The 20652-nt window shown below is 34.7% G+C and overlaps 2 protein-coding genes across 2 annotated transcripts; both read right to left on the bottom strand.

Annotated features, from left to right (window-relative positions):
- Positions 1 to 872: 872 nt before the first annotated feature.
- On the bottom strand, positions 873 to 12641 carry LOC134241566 (uncharacterized). The gene is made up of 6 exons (XM_062723604.1): positions 12567 to 12641; positions 7279 to 8415; positions 6552 to 6684; positions 5927 to 6069; positions 5046 to 5220; positions 873 to 2451 (listed from the first exon to the last, which is right to left on the bottom strand). Exons 2-6 carry the CDS (start codon positions 8101 to 8103, stop codon positions 2186 to 2188), a joined length of 1542 nt encoding a protein of 513 aa, XP_062579588.1. The 5' UTR covers positions 8104 to 8415; positions 12567 to 12641; the 3' UTR covers positions 873 to 2185.
- A 4678-nt stretch (positions 12642 to 17319) lies between these two features.
- LOC134241569 (uncharacterized) lies at positions 17320 to 19776 on the bottom strand. Its single transcript, XM_062723608.1, has 3 exons — positions 19659 to 19776; positions 19240 to 19306; positions 17320 to 18282 (listed from the first exon to the last, which is right to left on the bottom strand). The coding sequence occupies exons 2-3, from the start codon at positions 19281 to 19283 to the stop codon at positions 17850 to 17852; spliced, it is 477 nt and encodes a 158-aa protein (XP_062579592.1). The 5' UTR covers positions 19284 to 19306; positions 19659 to 19776; the 3' UTR covers positions 17320 to 17849.
- Positions 19777 to 20652: the final 876 nt, after the last annotated feature.

Raw genomic sequence — 20652 nt, 5'->3', positions numbered from 1 at the left:
TAAAGAATTTTCCTATACATTTCTATGTAAAACTTCGGTCGGCCATTTTGACCCCGCCCTACTCCCGGGGGTCATGATTTGAACAAACTTGAATCTATGCTAACTGAAGATGTTTCCTTATAAGTTTCATCTTTCCTGGCACAGTGGTTCTTGAGAAGAAGATTTTAAAAAGATGCCACCAAATTTTCATTAATTCCCAATTATCTCCCCTTGAATGAGGGTGTGGCCCTTCATTTGAACAAACTTGAATCCCCTTCACCCAAGGATACTTTGTGGCAAGTTTGATTGAAATTGGCCAAGCTGTTCTTGAGAAGAAGTCGAAAATGTGAAAAGTTTACAGACAGACGGACGGACGCCGGACAAAATGTGATCAGAAAAGCACACTTGAGCTTTCAGCTCAGGTGAGCTAAAAACACCTGTAAAATTCAAAACAATCATCCAATCATAATGAAAATATCAGATGCACACCTTCATATGGTGAATAATGTGTGTATAAATTTTCAGACAAATCCTTACAATAGTTTCTGAGTAATGGTCCGGACAAAATCTCGTCTACAGACAGACAGACGGACATGGTGATTCCAATATACCCCCCCCCCTAAACTTCATTTACAGGGGGTATCATTATTTTCATTCATCAACAGGTGCTAAGAAAATGTTGTTTATAAGAGTATAAAACTAGCAGCTCAAATATAATCTGTTTGACATTTGAAAAAAAAATCTCTATCTCCTTGAAGCATTCAAATACAGTGCATGTACATATTTTCCAAGTCTCATATGCCAACATAAAGCTTGCACTTTTAATAACTGTGTATTAAAATGCAAAGTTATTGTTACATAGCTTAAAGCCTAAAAGTTTTGATAGGCTTTCTATTAACTGATATAAGAAAAAATTAGAAGCAAAATACAAGATACCCATAGGCCACATTGCTCACCTGAGCATTGAATCTAAGAAAAAAAGCTTAACTCACTTCAGTATTGAAAAGCTTACAACAAATGCATAAAAAATGCTAGCATATGAGGTGTTAAAATGCTATCCTTAAATAAAAACCAGAAGTCTCTGTTGAGAATGAAGCTCTACTGGTTTGTACTTATAGCAATGGGAGAGAAAAGTACTTAAGCACTTGGGAATTGGAACTTCACAACAGCAATAAATAGAATAATGATCCTTGATTAAGTCTCTCTAAGTTCTAAGTGTAGTCTACTTGTGTGCCAAGTTATATTGAAATCAGACCAAAATTGTAGGAAGAGTAACATTTTAAAAGAATTTCACAGAAATTTCTATTTTTAGTAACTACGGCAACACTGTTCATCGAAATCAAAAACTGAATTATGTATCTTAGTGTAGTTTACTTGTGCGCCAAGTTATATTGAAATTAGACCAGAAGGAGTAGCGTTTTGAAAGAATTTTAAAGAAATTTCTATTTTTAGTAACCATGGCAACATTGTTCATCGAATTCAAAAACCGATACACAGAATTATGTATCTTAGTGTTGTCTACCTGTGTGCCAAGTAATGTTGAAATCAGACCAAAACTTTAGGAGGAGTAGCATTTTGAAAAATTGTTTACAGACAGACAGACAGACTGACGGACACATTACTATCACATAAGCTCTTCTCGTCTCTGACCAGTAGAGCTAAAAATGAAAATGTGAAAAATATTTCTCACAAGATAAAATCTGGTAAATATTCAAATCTAAATTCCTGACCAACATGGGAACCATGAGGAATAACTTTAAGATTGTTAAAAAGTCTTAGACCAAATGAAAAAAATAGGTGAGGTTCCGGTTACCCATCAATAAAAAACAGGTAGGTAGGTAGGAATTTTTTTTACGAAATGATATTTTTTTAAAAAAATTTCTTCTTAATACCTATTACTACTTTCCAGGTAGCATTTAGACGGGGAATAATATACTAGTCAACATTGGTGGATTCCCATAGTTATGAAAATCCCCCCCCCCCTGGTCATTTTCCTGTAGGGGTCATTATTCGTCTTTAGACTGGCTGAAACACAAACTAATACCAGAAACCAATGGAAAGGGAGAAAGTTTTGGTGATAAATTGGAAATTGCCAAAGAAAAAAATTAGGATCAGGGGTGAGAAATAGGGAAAGAAGGGTAGCCGGAACCACACATATATTTTTTTTATTTAGCTAACCAAAAACTCTCTACATGTATACAGATATTCACTGTAACCCATAAAAATTGTTGCAAAATGCATAGTCGTACAGAGAGAAAAGTTCTTGATCATCAGGTAAATTTGAGTCTGTTCCAACTCTTGCACGGGGCAAAGTAAGACAGTTTATGCATGTATTAGCCGTTGGGATATATGACTGGTCTACTTCCACAAAACGGATACTTGGTTGGATTTTAAATCCAAGGACAGGTTCCTCATCCGTACCAGATATGAACTGCAATATACTTCCAAGACAGAGATTTTCCCTTCGGCCACCTGTTATGAGAAATTAATATAATATTCATCAAGATGTTATAAAGTCTTATAAAAAAGAAGTTAATATTTCTATATGCATATTTTGATATTTAACTGCAATTGCAGAATAAGGAACAACAAAGCATATGAGATACACATAAACATAACAAAAACATAAAAATATATTTTAGGAAAATTTTCCTGCATGTACACATGGAAAACAATTCAAAACATGAAATGCACAAAGTCATCGGCTCCTTAAGGAAAATCAGTCAGTGTAGTCAGTATCGAGTTTGATTTCTGTTTTGCAAAAGTCAATATCTTATGTCCAATTGAACCTGGGACTTATTAACCTTACAGTAGCCTTCTACTCCTCAATGTAAATAAGTATACTTAGTTTAATGAATATCAAATGAAGAGTTCATTTTTTAGAAGTCAATACTTCCTTCTGTGCAGTTCTATCTTTGACTTCTGACCTTGCGATTTCAAAATTAATAATTGTTATCATCAGTTGTTCAGTGAGGTAAGAGTGTATTACATTTGATGTCTGTCAAACAGAGTTCTTATAGATATTGAGCATGCAGACAATACTTGTTCTGTCAACATACTGATCCAAGGGCAGACAGGTGGAAAGCACTATGCCCCCCTTTTTAAACAAGAGGCCCATGGGCCTCATCCAGCAACAATTTTCTTACCATTGAATTTGGTCCATGTTTTAAACCACAGGCCTTGACATTCACAATTTGAATGAGGCACATTGTTCATTATAATTATACATCAAGCATGCTTAGTTTGGTTACTTAATACCAATAAACATAGCAAGGGAACAAAACAAGAGGCCCATGAGCCACATCGCTCACATGAGCTAAACAAGAGGCCCAGGGGCCACAGCGCTCACCTGAGCACATCGGGCTTGAATTTAACCCCCCCCCTTTCCAGGCGTTCATCATTTGAACAAACTAGAATCTACACTACCTGAGGATGATTCCATATAAATATCACTAATCATAGCTATGAAGTACTTGAAAAGAAGATTTTAAAAGGTTTCTCTATATATCCCTTTAGAGTAAAACTTGGGTCGGCCATTTTGGCCCCACCCTTGCCCCGGGGGTCATGATTTGAACAAACTTGAATCTACACTATCCGAGGATGCTTCCACATGAGTTTCATCTTTCCTGGCCCAGTGGTTCTGGAGAAGAAGATTTTTTAAAAATGCCATTAATTTTTAATAAATTCATGATTATCTCCCCTTGGAAAAGGGCGTGGCCCTTCATTTGAACAAACTTAAATCCCCTTTACCCAAGGATACTTTGTGCCAAGTTTGGTTGAAATTGGCCCAGTGGTTCTTGAGAAGAAGATGAAAATGTGAAAAGTTTACGACGACGACAACGACAACGACAGACAACGGACAAATTTTGATCAGAAAAGCTCACTTGAGCCTTCGGCTCAGGTGAGCTAAAAACGCAGAAATCAGTTTATTATTGAAAAGTTAAAACCCAAAAGTGGTCACAATCAATCTTTAATGGGGAGTGGGTATGATTTGAACAAACTTGAATCTACACTTACTAGGGATGCTTGCATATTTCTTTTACTATCTGTGGCTTTATTGCCCTTTACATTTGAACTTACATTGTGACCCCACCCTACCCCCAGGGTTCATGATTTTAACAAACTTGAATTTACACTACCTGAGGATGCTTCCATATAAATGTGACTAATCATGGCTTAACTACATGTATTCTTGAGAAGAAGTTTTTTAAACAATTTTTCTATATATTTCTATGCAAAAATTTGATCAGCCATTGTGGCCCTAACCTACCCCAGGGGTCATTTTTTGAACAAACTTGAATCTACACTACCTGCTTCCCAAAAAGTTTCATCTTTCCTGGCACAGTGGTTCTTGAGAAGAAGATTTTTAAAACATACCACCAAATTTTCACTATTTCTAAATTATCTCCCCTTGAATGAGGGCTTGCCCCTTCATTTGAACAAACTTGAATCCCCTTCATCCAAGGATACTTTGTGCCAAATTTGGTTGAAATTGGCCCAGTGGTTTTAGAGATTTAGTCGAAAATGTGAAAAGTTTACAGACAGATGGACGCCAGACAAAATGTGATCAGAAAAGCTCAAACTCACTTGTGCTTTCAGATCAGGTGAGCTAAAAACAGATTTGAACTAATCAGTTATATTCAGCAATAATAAGTAGTGCCCTGACCCCACAGGAACCTCTTACCCTGGAGCAGCACATATTTTGCAATTTTAGAAAAGGTTCCCTTGCTTATCATAAATGTTTGATTAAAACCCAAGAGCAGATTTCAAGGCATTAATTTATTTATAGTATATAATAAGCGCCCCATCCTAACACCAGAACCCCATACTGTATCCCTGAAAAAGCTTTGAAATTCACAAGTCTGCACAAATAACCATTGCTTATCCTAGATATGAAGGTAGTTTATCTCCTCAATACCCATGTGCAAAGGAGATTTTTCAAAGAATTAATGCATTTTCACTATAAACAATCATGCCATCAGTTTGACTGCTTGATGTCCAGAGGTAAAGATGAATATGACAGCCTTTTTTCCATATAAAACTTAAATTTAAATGTAAAAACTCACTGGCAACTTCTCTGAGGTATCTCAGGAATGCCGAGTAGGCATTCCTTTCAAGTGCGTTCTTGTTTGTACCCTCTGTGTCAAATTCTGCTCTTAACAGAGTTGTAATTCGCCGAAACGTTAAAGTAACAGTCGTGGGATGGAATAGAAATACAAAACTCGGCATCTGCCTGCATAGCTGCAAAAAACAGGACTATTTTTGAAAATGTTCAAGATCCTCACGTTTGCTCTCAAAATGGAATGTGCTATGATCATCCATGCCCCAAGACCATAAACTGAGCACAGACTTAAGTCAAAAGTGTTTTAAAGAAATCATTCAAGATACTTTTATCAAAATTCATATGTTGATACACATTGATGTAAGCAATTAAACTGCATCAATATTTTTTACCTTGACTTTTCATTTGACCTTGACTGCATTTTTATAAAATTGTGTTCATTAGTAAGTTTTAAAGAAACCATAACATTTTTTTCAACTTCATGATACATACTGATGAAAGCTTTTCAAATGCAACAACATTTTTTGACCTAGGTCTCTCCTTTGACCTTGGCCTCACTTTTCTGAAATTAGTGTCAAACTTCATATGCTGATACATCATCACACATACTGATGTAAGCAATTCAACTACATCATTATTCCAATATATTCTGATGAAATTTCATTCACTAATACAAATTTTCATGTTGCATTACTACATGTAATATACCTTCGACAGGGCATTAATGTCTTATGGACTTTTTTCTAGTTTTCATTATTAGATTTTCTATATCGCTAACAGAAAATATTACAAGAAATTCTCCAGCACTTGCTTTTGTTACTATTTCAAATATTTTAAAGATTTTTCATATATCACGTATTCAGTATAATATTGAATGGTAAACACCTCATATATTCCCAGCGAGTTAAGCCCTTTCCTCAGTTCAGATATACATGGGTTGGAGGGTTCTGTTGAATCTGCAAACAGTTCTCTGAGAATGTCTTCAGACATCATTCTAGGGATTTTTCCATTTTGTAAAATGCTTAGTGCTGGAAATGATGGAAAAAAAATTTCAGTTTTGATCCTTAGAAAACTTTGGAACATAAGTTATGTTTCTATAAAAAAAAAATTCAAGGCCCATGGGCCACTATGCTAATCTGAGTCACCTAAGCCCTGCTTTTCAAGTCATGCTGTTCTTTAGATTATTATGGTCAAAATACATGTATAGGAATTAAGATGTAAACTACTAAAAGGTCCAGCTTTAGGTGTTATGAGACAGTTTGTACATGTATTATCATCTTTTATTACATACTCTGGCTGATATTCCTGTCTCAGGGTGATAAAGGATTTGATATGGAAAAGGGTTTGTATTTTTTCTATATATACCTGGTAGCATATATGGTATTATACCAGTAAATTTTTTTTTGTACAGATGACTTTTCCAGTTTTGTGAATAAATCAGTTATTATTCAACATACATCATTGATTTGTACCAAAATTTAACTTTGATTCCATTAGATAAAAAGCTCACCAAAAATTTTGCCAACAGTTTCATATTCCTTTGCGAGCACAACTCTAAGGCCATGTTCAAAGTATTTCTGCTGAATTTCTATCAGGATGAGCCTAAAAAACTCTTTCCGAGGGCCTCCATAATCTGCTGCAACCTGTCAAATTGAAAATATTCTGCTATTTACCACGTATGTTTTAGATAAGATCATAATGCAATAATCAACATCCATTTTAAATATATTTGGATAAAATGAGGAACTACTTCTTATTGATTGATAATATTCTCATAATCCAGGGTTCCTGAGTCAACATGTTGCCGTTTGACCCCTAGCAAATTTCATTCCATATTCATGAGGTGACTGTAGCCACATTTTTGAAAAAAAAATTACAAGTCTTGATTGTTTTTCTTAGCTTTCAACCAATCACATTAAACCATTTTATCATAAACAACTTGTTACACATACATTTCCAGTGTCAAGTGCATCCTTAATATCTAAATATTTATGAAGCTTTAATTTGATTGGACAGGTGCTTTTCAATGAGAGAAGCAAGCCCACAGATATTGAATGAAATATATCAGGTCCAACGAAGTATAATTTTCTTGAAAGAAATTATTGATAAAATGCCTTGAGTAAGGTGAAATGTTGCAAAAGCTGTAAGAATTCTGGAATATATAATAGATGGAGAGGTTTTCTGTTATAATTATTTGCATTTTATTTATTGCAGGCTTGTCTTTAAAAATACTGTACCTCATTGTAGAATTGCACCTCCAGAGTAAGACTGAGATTGGATGGGGGAATAGCACGAATTTCATCAAAAGCTGTCTCCAATAGCTGATTTCTGTCGACCATAATGTAACTGGTTTCGCCCTCATTGGCCTGAGTGACATCTTCTATATCCAGTGGTCTTCCTCTTAATATTTCATGTTGTAACTTTTTCAAAATCTCAACAGGGTCTGTTATATTATTCAGCTTGCAGAAGGTAACTATTTGGTTTATAGTATCTGATATGGTATGCTCTGTTGAGATAACTGGTACATGTACTTCAACTTCTTGGATAGGTTCAATGACCATGACATGTGATTCACTTAATGGCGGTGCATCCACTTGTGATACAGGTACAACATTACTTGAAGTGTGACTTATTTCAATGAAGTCCAGTTCATTTACCGGTATTGGTGATGTCTGTGTTATTGCTGCATCAACATATACTGATTCAGCTTCAGTTAAAGAAGGAAGTATTTCTTCTAATTCTCCATAGCAAATATCAACATGCTCTCTCAATTGCATAATAGGATATTCAACTTTGCAACGTTCACATACAGCTTTCACTGCATTACTTGGCTCTTGATTCAATTTTTTATTTTTTGTTGGCAGATTTTTCTGAATGGGTCTTATATATATAGTTGACTGTGTATTGACATTTTTTTGCAGCTCCTTAGCATTCCAGTCACAATCTATAATTTTGAGGTCTCTACAATTTTGACTACTTCTGAGGAGTTCAAATCCCCCTGCTTCCCTAAGTTCTGGAAATCCAACAGTTTCATTAGTGTCTGTATTCATTTCTGATGACATTATCTTTTCAATCACAGTTTGTTCATCATCATCTCTGTTTAGTTTTATTTTTTTCCTCCCTAGACCTGCATTATTCAGAACTTCTTTTTCACTTGTTGTTGGGACACATTTTTGTTCTTTGTCCGCCAAGCAAATGAAATTATGTGTGACACCACGCACTGACTTTCTTTTCCCCCTACCCTTTTGTTTATTACTGGTACCCCTTGCATAGCCAAATAATCTGGATCTTTCCAACAGAATTTCTCTTGCCGAGGAAGGACGACCAGTAGATGCATGTTGCTCGCCTTCCCTGTTCTCTGTGGTTTGATTTGCCTGCAAATATAAGTTTACCATTACAGTATTTACACATGAAAAGAGGCCAAGGGGCCACATTGCTCACCTGAGCACTTTGGTAAGGTAAATGCAAAAATCAGTTCACTATTGAAAAGTTTTTATTAAATATAATTTAATATTATTTGGGTGATGGGGGTGGGTTGTATTTAAACAAACTTAAATCTACACTTTCTAAGGATTAAAATTACACATAATGGCTTTACAGCTTACTGGGATGCAAATGTTTATTGATATATAGCCTTTACATTTCTTTGTATAAATGTGATCCATGTTAATGGCTGGCTCCTCTAGTCAAATGTTTTGCTCTTGTAAAGAATTTGAAAGATTTTTCCTATGTGTTCCTATTTAACCTTTGATCCGCCATTGTGCCCCCACCCTATCCTCTGCCGTCATGATTTGAACGAACTTGAATCTACACCACTAGAGGATGCTTCAATATAACTATGACCAAACATCTTGATCATTGCTTTGCTGTTCTTGAGAAGATTTTTAACTTCCCCATGTATTCCTATCTGTTATACTTTGATTCCCCACTTTGTGCCCCCAACCTAACCCTGGTGGTCATGATTTGTAGAAACTTGAATCTACACTACCTGAAGTTACTTCCACATGAGTTTTATTTTTCATGGCCCAGTGGTTCTTAATTGAGATTTTTTTCAGAGTGTTAATAAGATGCAATAAATTTTTCACAAATCCATAATTATCTCCCCTTACAAGAGGGTGTGGCCTTCATTGAAACAAATTTGAATCTCCTTCACCCAAGAATACTCTGTGCCAAGTTTGGTCAAAATTGGCCCAGTGGTTCTTCAGAAGATGAAAATATGAAAAGTTTACAATGACGACGACAATACCAGTGACAGACAACAGACATATGTTGATCAGAAAAGCTCAATTGAGCCTTTGGCTCAGCTAGGTGAGCTAATAAATCTAATTCAGATAAATAATTTACACAACGATACTGTACACTACCTGAATGCAAAGTTTCATGCTGAATATATATATAATTGCTTATAATCTAAATACGCATTTTTGAGGGGTTAAATTTCATGGTTGGTTGATGATCTATTCACTTCAGTAGTAATTTATCTGACTACTGTATACAGGGTTATTTTCACCCCGTTTTATCATGTTTATTTTCGCCCTTTTGCACTTGCGAACTATTTCACCTCGTTCTAATACTTTTGTTTAAGAAATAATGCTGTGTAATTTGAATTCGCACCATTTTAAATTCACCCAATCAGGAAGAGGGCGAAAGGGGCGAACTTTTTCTACAAGCTTAAACGAAAATAAAACGGGGGCGAAAATTTCCCTGTATACAGTAATTGCATTTTGTGATGGATATAAATTTGTGGGTCTCTTCATACCTTGAAAACAATGAAAAATACACACAGTTCATTTCTGCTCCTGCATTTCTTGAGAATTTACCTCATTTGAGTTAATTGAGTGATTTAACTTGCATATGTGGGGAAATAATTTTACAAATAGTGGCCAGCTGGCCTAGTAAATATATTTTTCAATTCAAAACTTTTTTTAATTACATACATGTAAGTCTACTAGTTTTCAACTTATGAGAAAGACAGGATTTTTTCTATATTTGGCAATTACATCTTAATATTAGCCTAAAAGGTCATCTTCGCTAGTCAAGCTACTGGTTTCCGATCCGAAAGCTACTATAGATTTAGGATAGGAAATCCTTGGCTAGCGAAGATGACCTTCAGAGCGAAACACCTTCTACCCAAGAAATATCAGCTGACAAACATGCGCGGATCTAGAGAGGGGGGGTTGGGGGTCAGGACCCCCTGGAATTTGCAAGGTTAAAAAATGTGTATACTAAAGCAAGAGAAAAGTCATCTTGAACCCACCTTGGAAAACACAGACCCTCCTTGTAGACACGAATTTTGTGAAATGGGTATTAAAAGTGAATTAAGAGATTTGAGGCAACAGAAGTCACCAAATAACACCCCCTCCCCCCCCCCCCCCCGCTCATACTTGCCAACCTCCAGCATGTAAATAGACTTGGTCATGACCAGATTTGGAAAGTAAAAATCTGGTCATAATGCTTAACGACATTCACGACATATTTACCATGATTAAATTTTATACATATATACCAAGTATTTGTGTATTTAGAATTAATTTATTGAAAAAGGATTTAATTTTCAATGACAAAAAATTCATACATAATTTGCTTTAATTTACATGTGAAAAATGAAAATTGAAGGTTTCATATTTCAGTATTGCCCCGAAAGTGCATTTTTTTTAAAAAGCCTTTCAGTTTCTGCTAAATTTGAAAGTATACCCATTTCAGTTTTGAAGTTGTTTTTCCTTTCTCTTAATTAATTAACTACTGCAACATGTTTTAAATTTGAAGTTAGGCATACACTCTCTTTGATCACTTTATTTTCTCTAGAATGAAAGTTTTTTTCCCCAAGATTCCTTGATTCGTTTCTCTTGTTCTTGGTTCAATCAGAGACATATATGTGTTTGGTTCAATTTGTTCCTGTTGGTCCTGATATTAATGATCTAGTTCTATTGGAGGCCATTTTAATTGACTTCTAACATTCATTTGTTGTCAAAACAACACCCAGTTAATTGTTTACACTTGCACAGATAATTAAGGACCCTCTCTACACAAGTGCAATTTTTTTTGGGACATTGAGTAAAATATATCGTATAAAGCATGTAAAGGAGTTAATATTGAGCTTATTTATTCAATTATCACTGTTTTGTGCCTGGCATTTACCCCCGGGAAAAATGTTCAAAGACAACACAGTATCAGTGAATTTGAAAAGAAATCACTATTAATTACTTCAATAGAGAAAATACATGTAAATAAAATGTTTAGTTAATTTATCTTGGCCTTTTAAAATGTTATGAATCCTTGGATTATTTACAAATTGGGTAATGTATTGTAAAATTCTTTTTTTTATGATTTAGATCTAGGGGCAGATCACTCGAATTGCAGAAAAATACCTTACAATCACAACTCTTTCATGTGCAGTGTAGAGGGAGGGTTCTTAATCCATCCGACCATAGGCATTGTTTACGTAGATCTAAGCTTGGGTTGTAACTGGAAGTTAAAAGTGCAACCTAATTTACTAACCAAATCCGGAAATCTGGAGTTTTCGGGTTGTTCGGCAAAAATCGGGTGATAAGCATGACCCGCCGGGTCATAAAAAATAATTGGGTTACAGGTTGAAAATCGGGTGAGACCCGACGAAATCTGGTGAGTTGGAAACTATGCCCCCCCCTTCCCACGAAATAGGTTTTTGATGTTTGTGCGAGTTTAGGGGGTTTTTGTTTGTTTTGTTTTTTCTACCTTGTCAAGAAATTTCTGGGTTGAATTTTTTTAAATTATATTGCCCAATATCACAATGTGCATAAAATTATATAATATAAACAATTTATGAGGTTTTTTTTTTTGACTACTTTCACTCACGGACTCTTACTGACTTTCACACAGTCTCATTCTTTAGATCGATCATGATAATGATAACAATTAATTAACCAGGTAATTTTCCCTCTTTGTCCTACCAAATATAAGTGGGTGTAGCAGAAATATTTACGGAAAAATCGTTATGGAATAAACATTATGAAATAAAGGAGGCTGTATAATTGTCAGAATAAAGATGCTTCCAAGACCACAATAGCCAGTATAAAAAAGTAAAGTTGGTTGAATTATTAAGGAATATGAGCATGTTGGGCCACAATAATATGCCGGCCGAAGGGAAATTTTGTTAATTTGGGTCTACTGAAAACTATCTATATTTCAAAAAGCTAGGACATATCAACATAGAGACATCATAGTAACACAGCCAACAAGTTAATTAATCGGCCAAATACCGATCGGAAAAAGAGCGCCTCACTAGACACGTCCGCTCCCCCCCCCAGGCCCCTGCGAACGCTTTTTTTTTTTTTTTGGACTAGGGTGGACCACCCCACCCCATCCCCGAAAAAAAATCTGGATCCGCAACTGACAGCGTTTGATAATGCTCTGCCTATTCAAGTTGTGAGCCGGACACGAGAAAAGCTAACAGACAAACAGACTGACATTTATTCTATGATATAATACGCCCTGTCTAAGACGGGCCAACATTTTTTTTAAGTGTTTTAAAAATAGGCTACCTCACCTGTTTTAGAGAAGCCTCCGAAAGTCTCCTGATTCGATGTCTGTCTCCAATTGTTGCAACGCCAAGGCGGATTAAATCTCCATCGGAGAGAGAAGCTATCATAGGGACATCAATTCTTTCGGATTTGAATTTTTCTGATAGAGTCCCTAGCCCAATCTCTCTTAGTATCGCGTCCATATTTCAACATGTTCAAAGTAAGACAGTGTCGAGGAGTTCGGTTTCCCGCGTCCTTCAATTTGAGAGATTCCGAACGGCTGCTGCTTTATTTTCTGAACCATTTATTTTCTCGGTATTACTCGATATTCTTTAATAATCACTTCACAGCGTGGAATAAACACCGATTAATATTTCTTTCACGGAGTCTAATCCTATAAGTTAACCATTTAACATAAATTAAGGACAATATAATATTTATCAGACACTCAGTATACGAGTAGTCGACCATTTAACATATCAAACCGACCCGTTGTTATATTTAACCGACCCGTTATTATATCGAATGCACCATTTAATTTGTATACTTCACCCTATAACAAGTAGCAGCGACCATTTAACATATCAAACCGACCCGTTGTTATATCAAACCGACCCGTTGTTATATCGAATGCACCATTTAATTTGTATACTTCACCCTATAACAAGTAGCGGCGACCATTTAACATATCAAACCGACCCGTTGTTATATCAAACCGACCCGTTGTTATATCGAATGCACCATTTAATTTGTATACTTCACCCTATAACAAGTAGCGGCGACCATTTAACATATCAAACCGACCCGTTGTTATATCAAACCGACCCATTGTTATATCGAATGCACCATTTAATTTGTATACTTCACCCTATAACAAGTAGCGGCGACCATTTAACATATCAAACCGACCCGTTGTTATATCAAACCGACACGTTGTTATATCGAATGCACCATTTAATTTGTATACTTCACCCTATAACAAGTAGCGGCGACCATTTAACATATTAAACCGACCCGTTATTATATCGAATGCACCATTTAATTCGTATACTTCACCCTACAACAAGTAGCGTCGACCATTGAACACATTAAACCAACTCTGTATTATATTGAATGCACCATTTATTTTGAATCCTTCACAGTATAATAAGAAGAGGTGATCATTTAACATAGTAAACAGACCCTTTATTATATTATACACACTATTTATTATGTATCTTTCACCGTAAAACAAGGAGTGGTGACCATTTAACATAAAGAACCGACCCTTTATTATATTAAATACACCATGTATTATGTGCGCTTTACCCTTTAACAAGGAGTGGAGACCATTTATTATATTAATTCAACCCTTTATTATATAGAACACACCATGTAACATAATGTACCATACCTTAAGGCAGCTATGGCGTTCCATATTGGGCTATTGAATTGCAAATATCTCTCTCTATATTCATGTAGAAGAACTTTTGATCTCTCTTTGGTCCAGGAATTAGTTGGAGTGATAGCCTCTCCACTAGGTTTTGGATCCTCTACAAAATTGAAGAAAATTAGAGAAACTTAGCAACACATAATTCAGTAGTGCTCAATCATATATACCAGTAGTATTATAACAACACTGGAGAACTTATTTCACAGATTAAGAGGAATACATGTAAGTTGTCATTGTTTAGCATATGAAATTTAGTAATAAAACGCTACTTCCTTGGCGGCATGGCCTATATTTTATCCATATTTGAAATTGATTGTAATTATGATCAAATAAATATTTATTTTTATGATATTAAATTACATTTAAAAAAGGTTTTTAAAAAAATGTTAATTTTCATTGTTTTGTACCTATTATATTTACATATTATATAATATATCTACAACATACCAATTTCGTTTTCCTCGGATTCTTCTTGTTCCTGTTCTGCTACTAAATTTAATACGAACTCAATTGTATTGGGATCTAAAAACAAAAACCGCATTCACATTATAAACATAAAAGAAATTAATATAATTAGACATTTTTAAACGGATAGAAAAGTTCTTCTAACTTGATTTTAATGATGGACACAATATTTACCATTATTCTGAAGGTTCTCAAGAGTCTTATCATCCAGTTGTAAAAGAACATTTTTTCCATCGTCCGTTGTGAATGATACTGTGTTTGTTCCCAATGCTTCTTGGTTGTTACTACACAACAGAAACAAAATGCCACTTAAGAGAAAGTATCCTTCAAACATTATCACAAATACTTTTGGCAACTTTATTTTGCTTCTAATTTGGTTTATTTACAATAAAAAAAAGTTTTTAGAGTTTTCACCCACCTGTTTGCCGCCATACCGGAATGCGTTGTCTAAATAAACCTTCCCTCTCTAACGCGGGAGGCTGGGAAGGCCTTCTTAGTCTAACCTTCCGAACAAATCGAGCGGACAGAATGATTATTCCGGAATAAGAAGGGTCCCAATCGAGTGGGCCCTTGCACTCGTTATTTGTTGTCAGTAACGTTTGTTTTTGCTGATAAATGATGAAAACTGAGCTATATTTTTATTATTATCTACTAATTTAAGGATTATAAAGCATATTGAGATTGTTGCTAAGGACAAAGTCTGTCGTAAGTAAAATCTTAAGTTCAATCTGCTACGAATGCGTTCGTGAAAAGCACTTAAGATTTGTCGTAAGAGATTCGTAAGTTAAAATCGTAAGCAAAAAATTAAGATTTTTTGTGAAAAGGGCTACTGGGATTTAGAAAGTTAATAGTGAACTATGGCATCATCTAACAAGACCAAAGGATGTATTTAATGAAAATGTATACCTTGATGAAGAAAATCAGAATGTATGTAGAGTTCAAATTCACAAGTTTTTATGTTATAGTTTATGGTTAAATTTTGTGATTACAGAATTTCAACAAATTCATTGGAATTTTTAAGTATCCGAATCTAATTAACACCATTCTTGAATATATTGTTACAAAGTACTTCGAAGTTTCTCCTTCAATGTTGTTCATACATATATATTTGTGAGAATTTTAAAAATTGGTTAAATAACATATACATTAAATCCCTGTATTTTGATTCTTGTAGCTCTAATCGATACATTTTCTTTATGAAACATGTATGTGTGACATGAAAATGAAATCAAAACACTATACATTTATTGACTGAGTTCGAGGGCAACATGCGTTTTATCGCACCCAAGTTCCAAACTGTCTGCCTGAGGGCGTTAGGCCGAAGGCAGTCAGTTTGGTTGGAGGGTCGATTAAACGTATGTTGCCCGAGAACACAGTCAATTAATGCATTGTTATACCTTTTTTTGCGGTCTTTGATCCTCAGCAAGGCGAGATAACTCGTTCTCATATTCTGAAATAATTTATACCATAAAAACCGGTATTCATAATTCTCGGAAATCTTTTGTGAAAGGATAATATATTACGAATGTTACAAATAAACAATGAACAATATGGGTAGAAATCCTAGGTTAAGAAACAAGGAAGGTCGTTTCTAAAAAGGGACCAGCAGTTTTTTTGTGGCCCTTGCGTAAATACCAGTACAGTACTGACGTGAACAACAATGATTGATTGATTGATTATATATTGTTTAATGTCTCTCTCAAGAATTTTTCACTCATATAGAAACGCCACCACTTGCCAGTGGAGAGCTGCAAATTTTGTTCTATGCTTGGCACTCAGGGCCATTGGGCATGGGGGATCTTTTTCGTGCGAGCACATACTGGGACAAGGGACCTCGGTTTATACGGTATCATCCGAAGGACCGGTCTCCACGTCCCACAGTGGGATACGAACCCGCGACGTAAGGATTGACTCCTTACTTCGCGACTCTAGAACAATGAAACTAAGACCTACGAACATGATGAAAGTTGTACTGATAAAGATCTGGATCCAGGTGAGACCGAGGAAAGTAAAGAATTATCTTGATTACATACACCAACTTTGATGGGCGAAGGATCCTAGAGTTTGCAGTTTTGGCAGAACATCTAAAACAAGGATGTTTTGAGTGCCATTCACTAGATTTAGCGAAGTGTGAAAAAGAGAGACAGTATGATCTTGCAAGTTTGTTATACCTAATAAATGTGCAACAAAACGGTGTAGCCATACTATACTGAATATAAACTACCAAAACCTTTAAGACACTTCTGTTTCCATATATAAACCTACATGTTTATGAGTGGCAATGTATTATCTTCGATAAACAAATTGAAACAATACAAATAAATGTTTCATTTATTATTCAAATCAATAGTATGAACAAATAAAATGACATTTGTTTTAAAATTTACACTTTCAATATTTGGGACCTGAGGGTCGGAGAACATTTTTTATTTTACATACATGTATTTTGTACTGTCTTCCGTGAAATAACCTCAGGTACATCACTGCTGAACATAGGCTTCAGAAGCAAATATAAAGAGGAAGGGGGGGGGGTGGTGGTAAACTAATAAAAAAGGCAAACTCCCATTTTCAATGCCTATATTACTAGTATGTCTGTCTTTGACAGTGGGGTAAGCCCCCCTAGCCCCCCCCCCCCCCCCCCCCCCCGGTTCCGAGGCCTATGCTGAACATCAAAGAATAAAAATAAGATTAAGCTCCGCCAATTCTGTGACGTAAGCGGTCCAACATCTCACTCGGTGGTCAAACACCGATTTTTTTTTAAGCCCGCTTAGCAAAACATTTGAAATGTTAGATTTTTTGTAAAGATTTGTATAGGAACAAATTTTAAAGGTATAACAGTGCAATCTTAATGTCATCTACAGATAGTCTTCGAAACGAAGAAATGGTTTGTTCTCCTTTGTTTTAAGTTAAATACGTAACAATTTCCAAAAATGGAAACAAAGTTGTGTTACATGTAATTAAACACTAATGACCCTGTGAAGCATCTTACGTCGAAGGTAAGAGTTTCTGAAATGCGAAAAAAAGTCACGAGAAAACATCTGTTAAATGAATCCTGTGCACTAAAAATTAAAGTGAAATCTAAAGGATGTATTTTTTCCCAAAAGTAGATAACACGCTAAAAGGTCAAGTTATGGAAAAGGTTTAAGATTTTGCTGACACATATTCGTACTGCTAAATGAAAAGGGCAGAGCTATATGTCCCCGAATCTTTGATTACGAAGAAATAAAAAGATATCTATTTTTTTTACCTTGTAAGCAAGCAAATGCTGAGAGTATCCTTTATATACAAATGATGACAAAGTTATAGTTAACACAAGCAAAGATATCTTACCAAAAACGGATAAAGTATATGCTGTCATTTTTTTTTTAAGTTTTCCCGAAAAAAGTAAGAGTTCTCAAGAATTCCCAAACAATTAATTCTCAGTTCTCCAGGGTGAGTATGGAGGCGGTTGAATTGTTACAGGCTCATGAATATTCATGAGCAAATCATCAACTGGTTCCGGTGCCGAGGGTCTTGTTTGAGTTTGCGCATTCTCTAAAACTCCAGAACGGGAGATTCCTGTACTTGATGACGTCATCATAGGTTTGTTTTGATTGGCCTGATTCACGTCATTCGTAGAACTATATTCATGTAAAATTCTAAAATATTCTCCATCCGCACTCTGTAGTACAATAATTCCCGGGGTCAGCTCATGCGCAAACACTGGGGTCAGAGGGTAAACACTAAGTGGTTTTTGTTGCGACTTTTCGTCTTCGTCAGAGGTGCAGAGTTTGAATAACACGTAGAATAATAAAACAAATGCTAGAATTCCCACCACCGTCATCAGGTATCCGTAGAAAGAATCCCTTTTTGAAAAAAAAAATGTAAATGTAGAAAAAAAATGTTTTAAGGCACAAGTTTATTAGCTTCAAAGTTTAAACAGTACATCTATTTACATATACTGACTTTAAAGCCGCTTGGTCCGATTCTAATCGCTAAAAAATATATTCGTTTTTCTTCTGGAAAAATAATTGTCCATAAATTGTTTCACCTTTTGTGAAATTATATCCCCAAAGTCTTTTTCTTTTAAAAGATATCAAAATTCAAAAGTTAAAAAAATAATTTTTGTTAGGTCACACAAAAAATAATCTTATGTTGATATCACGTGAAATCCCCTTCGAAAAATTCAATTTATCGCTTACATGTATATCTCATGAACAATGAACCCGAGCATTTTTTTTCACAACAAAGTACTTTTACCTGTACACGGACAATTGTTTAGCCTTCATTACTTTGAAAAATATCTGATTTTCCTTTATTGTTTAAATATGCATATTGATATAAAAATTACTATGAATTATACATTCCATGACTTAGACTTTTACTTATGGAAAAATATAGTCGGGTTTGAATTATCTTCATAATAAGATAAAAGCGATAAGTTTATTATTTTTCAAAGGTGACTTCACAACAGATCTTAACTTCCTGTCAGGAACTTCTGTTTGTCAATAAGGTTTTTGATCTATGGTTTTCACGTAAGGATTGTTGTAATAACTATAAAATCAATCTTATAATTTATTTTTATATCTTATCTATGTAATGACGTAGTTTTATTGTGTAAGATAATATGTGCCTGTTTCGGATCAAGCGGCTTTAACTGTTCCAAGCAAATTCCTACTGTATAATTTGGTACATGTAATTTTTAAGAACTCTGGATATTTTATACGTTTTTCTGAAGATTTCGATATAATTTTATGTTGTTGAAATGGCTTAATAGTTTGTTTATTTTGCTGAAATGTTTTTTTTATTCAAGGAAAACTTACATATGGAAATCATCATCTACATATCCCTCACTGTATATCCGCATGGTCCATTGATATCACAGGCTTACTAAAACACAGGAGTGTGTAATATTAAGATTAACATAACATAATCGTACTATAAGGTAAAAATTCCAACATACGAAATTGCATTCAGTCAGTAAAACAAAAACTACAGTGCCAATATTGGTTGATTAGAATTGTTAAATGTACCATATACTACAAACAAATCTGTTGATATACTCTGTAGAAGAATACGAATTTCATGAGAAAAAAATATGATTTTTCAATCTGAACCTTGAATTTTTATGTACTTGCTAACATATATACATGTATGTTACCTCTCACTGGTTTGTTTTTTGCTGACGATTGTCATATTATTTTGCCTTTGTTTTATTTTTACTACGAAATGTTCTGCCTACCTGATAAATACATAGGACACAGTGGAATTGTGACCAGTCAACATAGATGCTTTCTCCCCTAGGTACCTGATGATAATCCCACCTAGAATTTTCGAGCTCCGTACTTTATGCTCTGTTCATAAGCTAAGTGACGAAAATGCTTTTTTGTAGATCGATCACTGTTCTTGCACTATCTTTTCATCTAATTTTATGTTAATACAGTCAGAGAAGAGGGGTAAAACTTGATAAATGTTTTTAAAATAAGCAGAAACTTAGATTTCGTGAATAATTCATAATAAATGATAAAGAACATGTTTTTTCTTACCTGTGTCATCGTTACAGGGGATTTTTTGTGGCTTTGAAGGAGGATTAAGCCAATACCGGCTGTTACTGAATGATAATAGACAAAATATCGATCAAGGGTCTGAGGTTTATTGTGCTTTTTGTGATCAATTGATGTATATCTGTGTTTAGCTGCAAACGTCAGTTAAAATAACAATATACTGCGTCTGTTTTATCTATTTTTTGATTTTTGTAGCTTTTAAAATAGAAATTATCTTTCTCTGTCTCTCCCCCCTATATATTTAAGGTAACACTACAGATAAACACCCGCGAAATTGAATTCATATGTAGACAGTATATAGTTACTATTTACAACAGAAAATTAAATATATTGTAGTTGTAAATTGTAAATTTTACTGACAGATTGCAGACTTATAAAGGGAAGAAATAATTATGTTCAAAATCTTGCAAGAAGTGGATGTACGTCACCATCCCCACCCACTTTTTGTGAAAACTTGAAAAGTAAATTGACGTTTATGTGAAATCTCATACAATGTTATGGATATAGCACTTCAGATGTTATTTCACTTCCATGAAGGATAAAAGCAGCAAATATACACAATTTACAAATAAATTGATTTTTGGGGGTTGGGGGAGGGGTAAAAATTATATATAATTATATATAATTATATAAGTACTCTTATCGATAGGTAAAAAGGTTTTTTTTTTTTCA

This window comes from Saccostrea cucullata, unplaced genomic scaffold (genome assembly GCF_032062105.1).
Source record: "Saccostrea cucullata isolate Sc308-1 unplaced genomic scaffold, CSIRO_AGI_Scuc_v1 ctg9403, whole genome shotgun sequence".
Taxonomy (NCBI): domain Eukaryota; kingdom Metazoa; phylum Mollusca; class Bivalvia; order Ostreida; family Ostreidae; genus Saccostrea; species Saccostrea cuccullata.
This window is presented reverse-complemented; position numbering and strand designations above follow the sequence as displayed.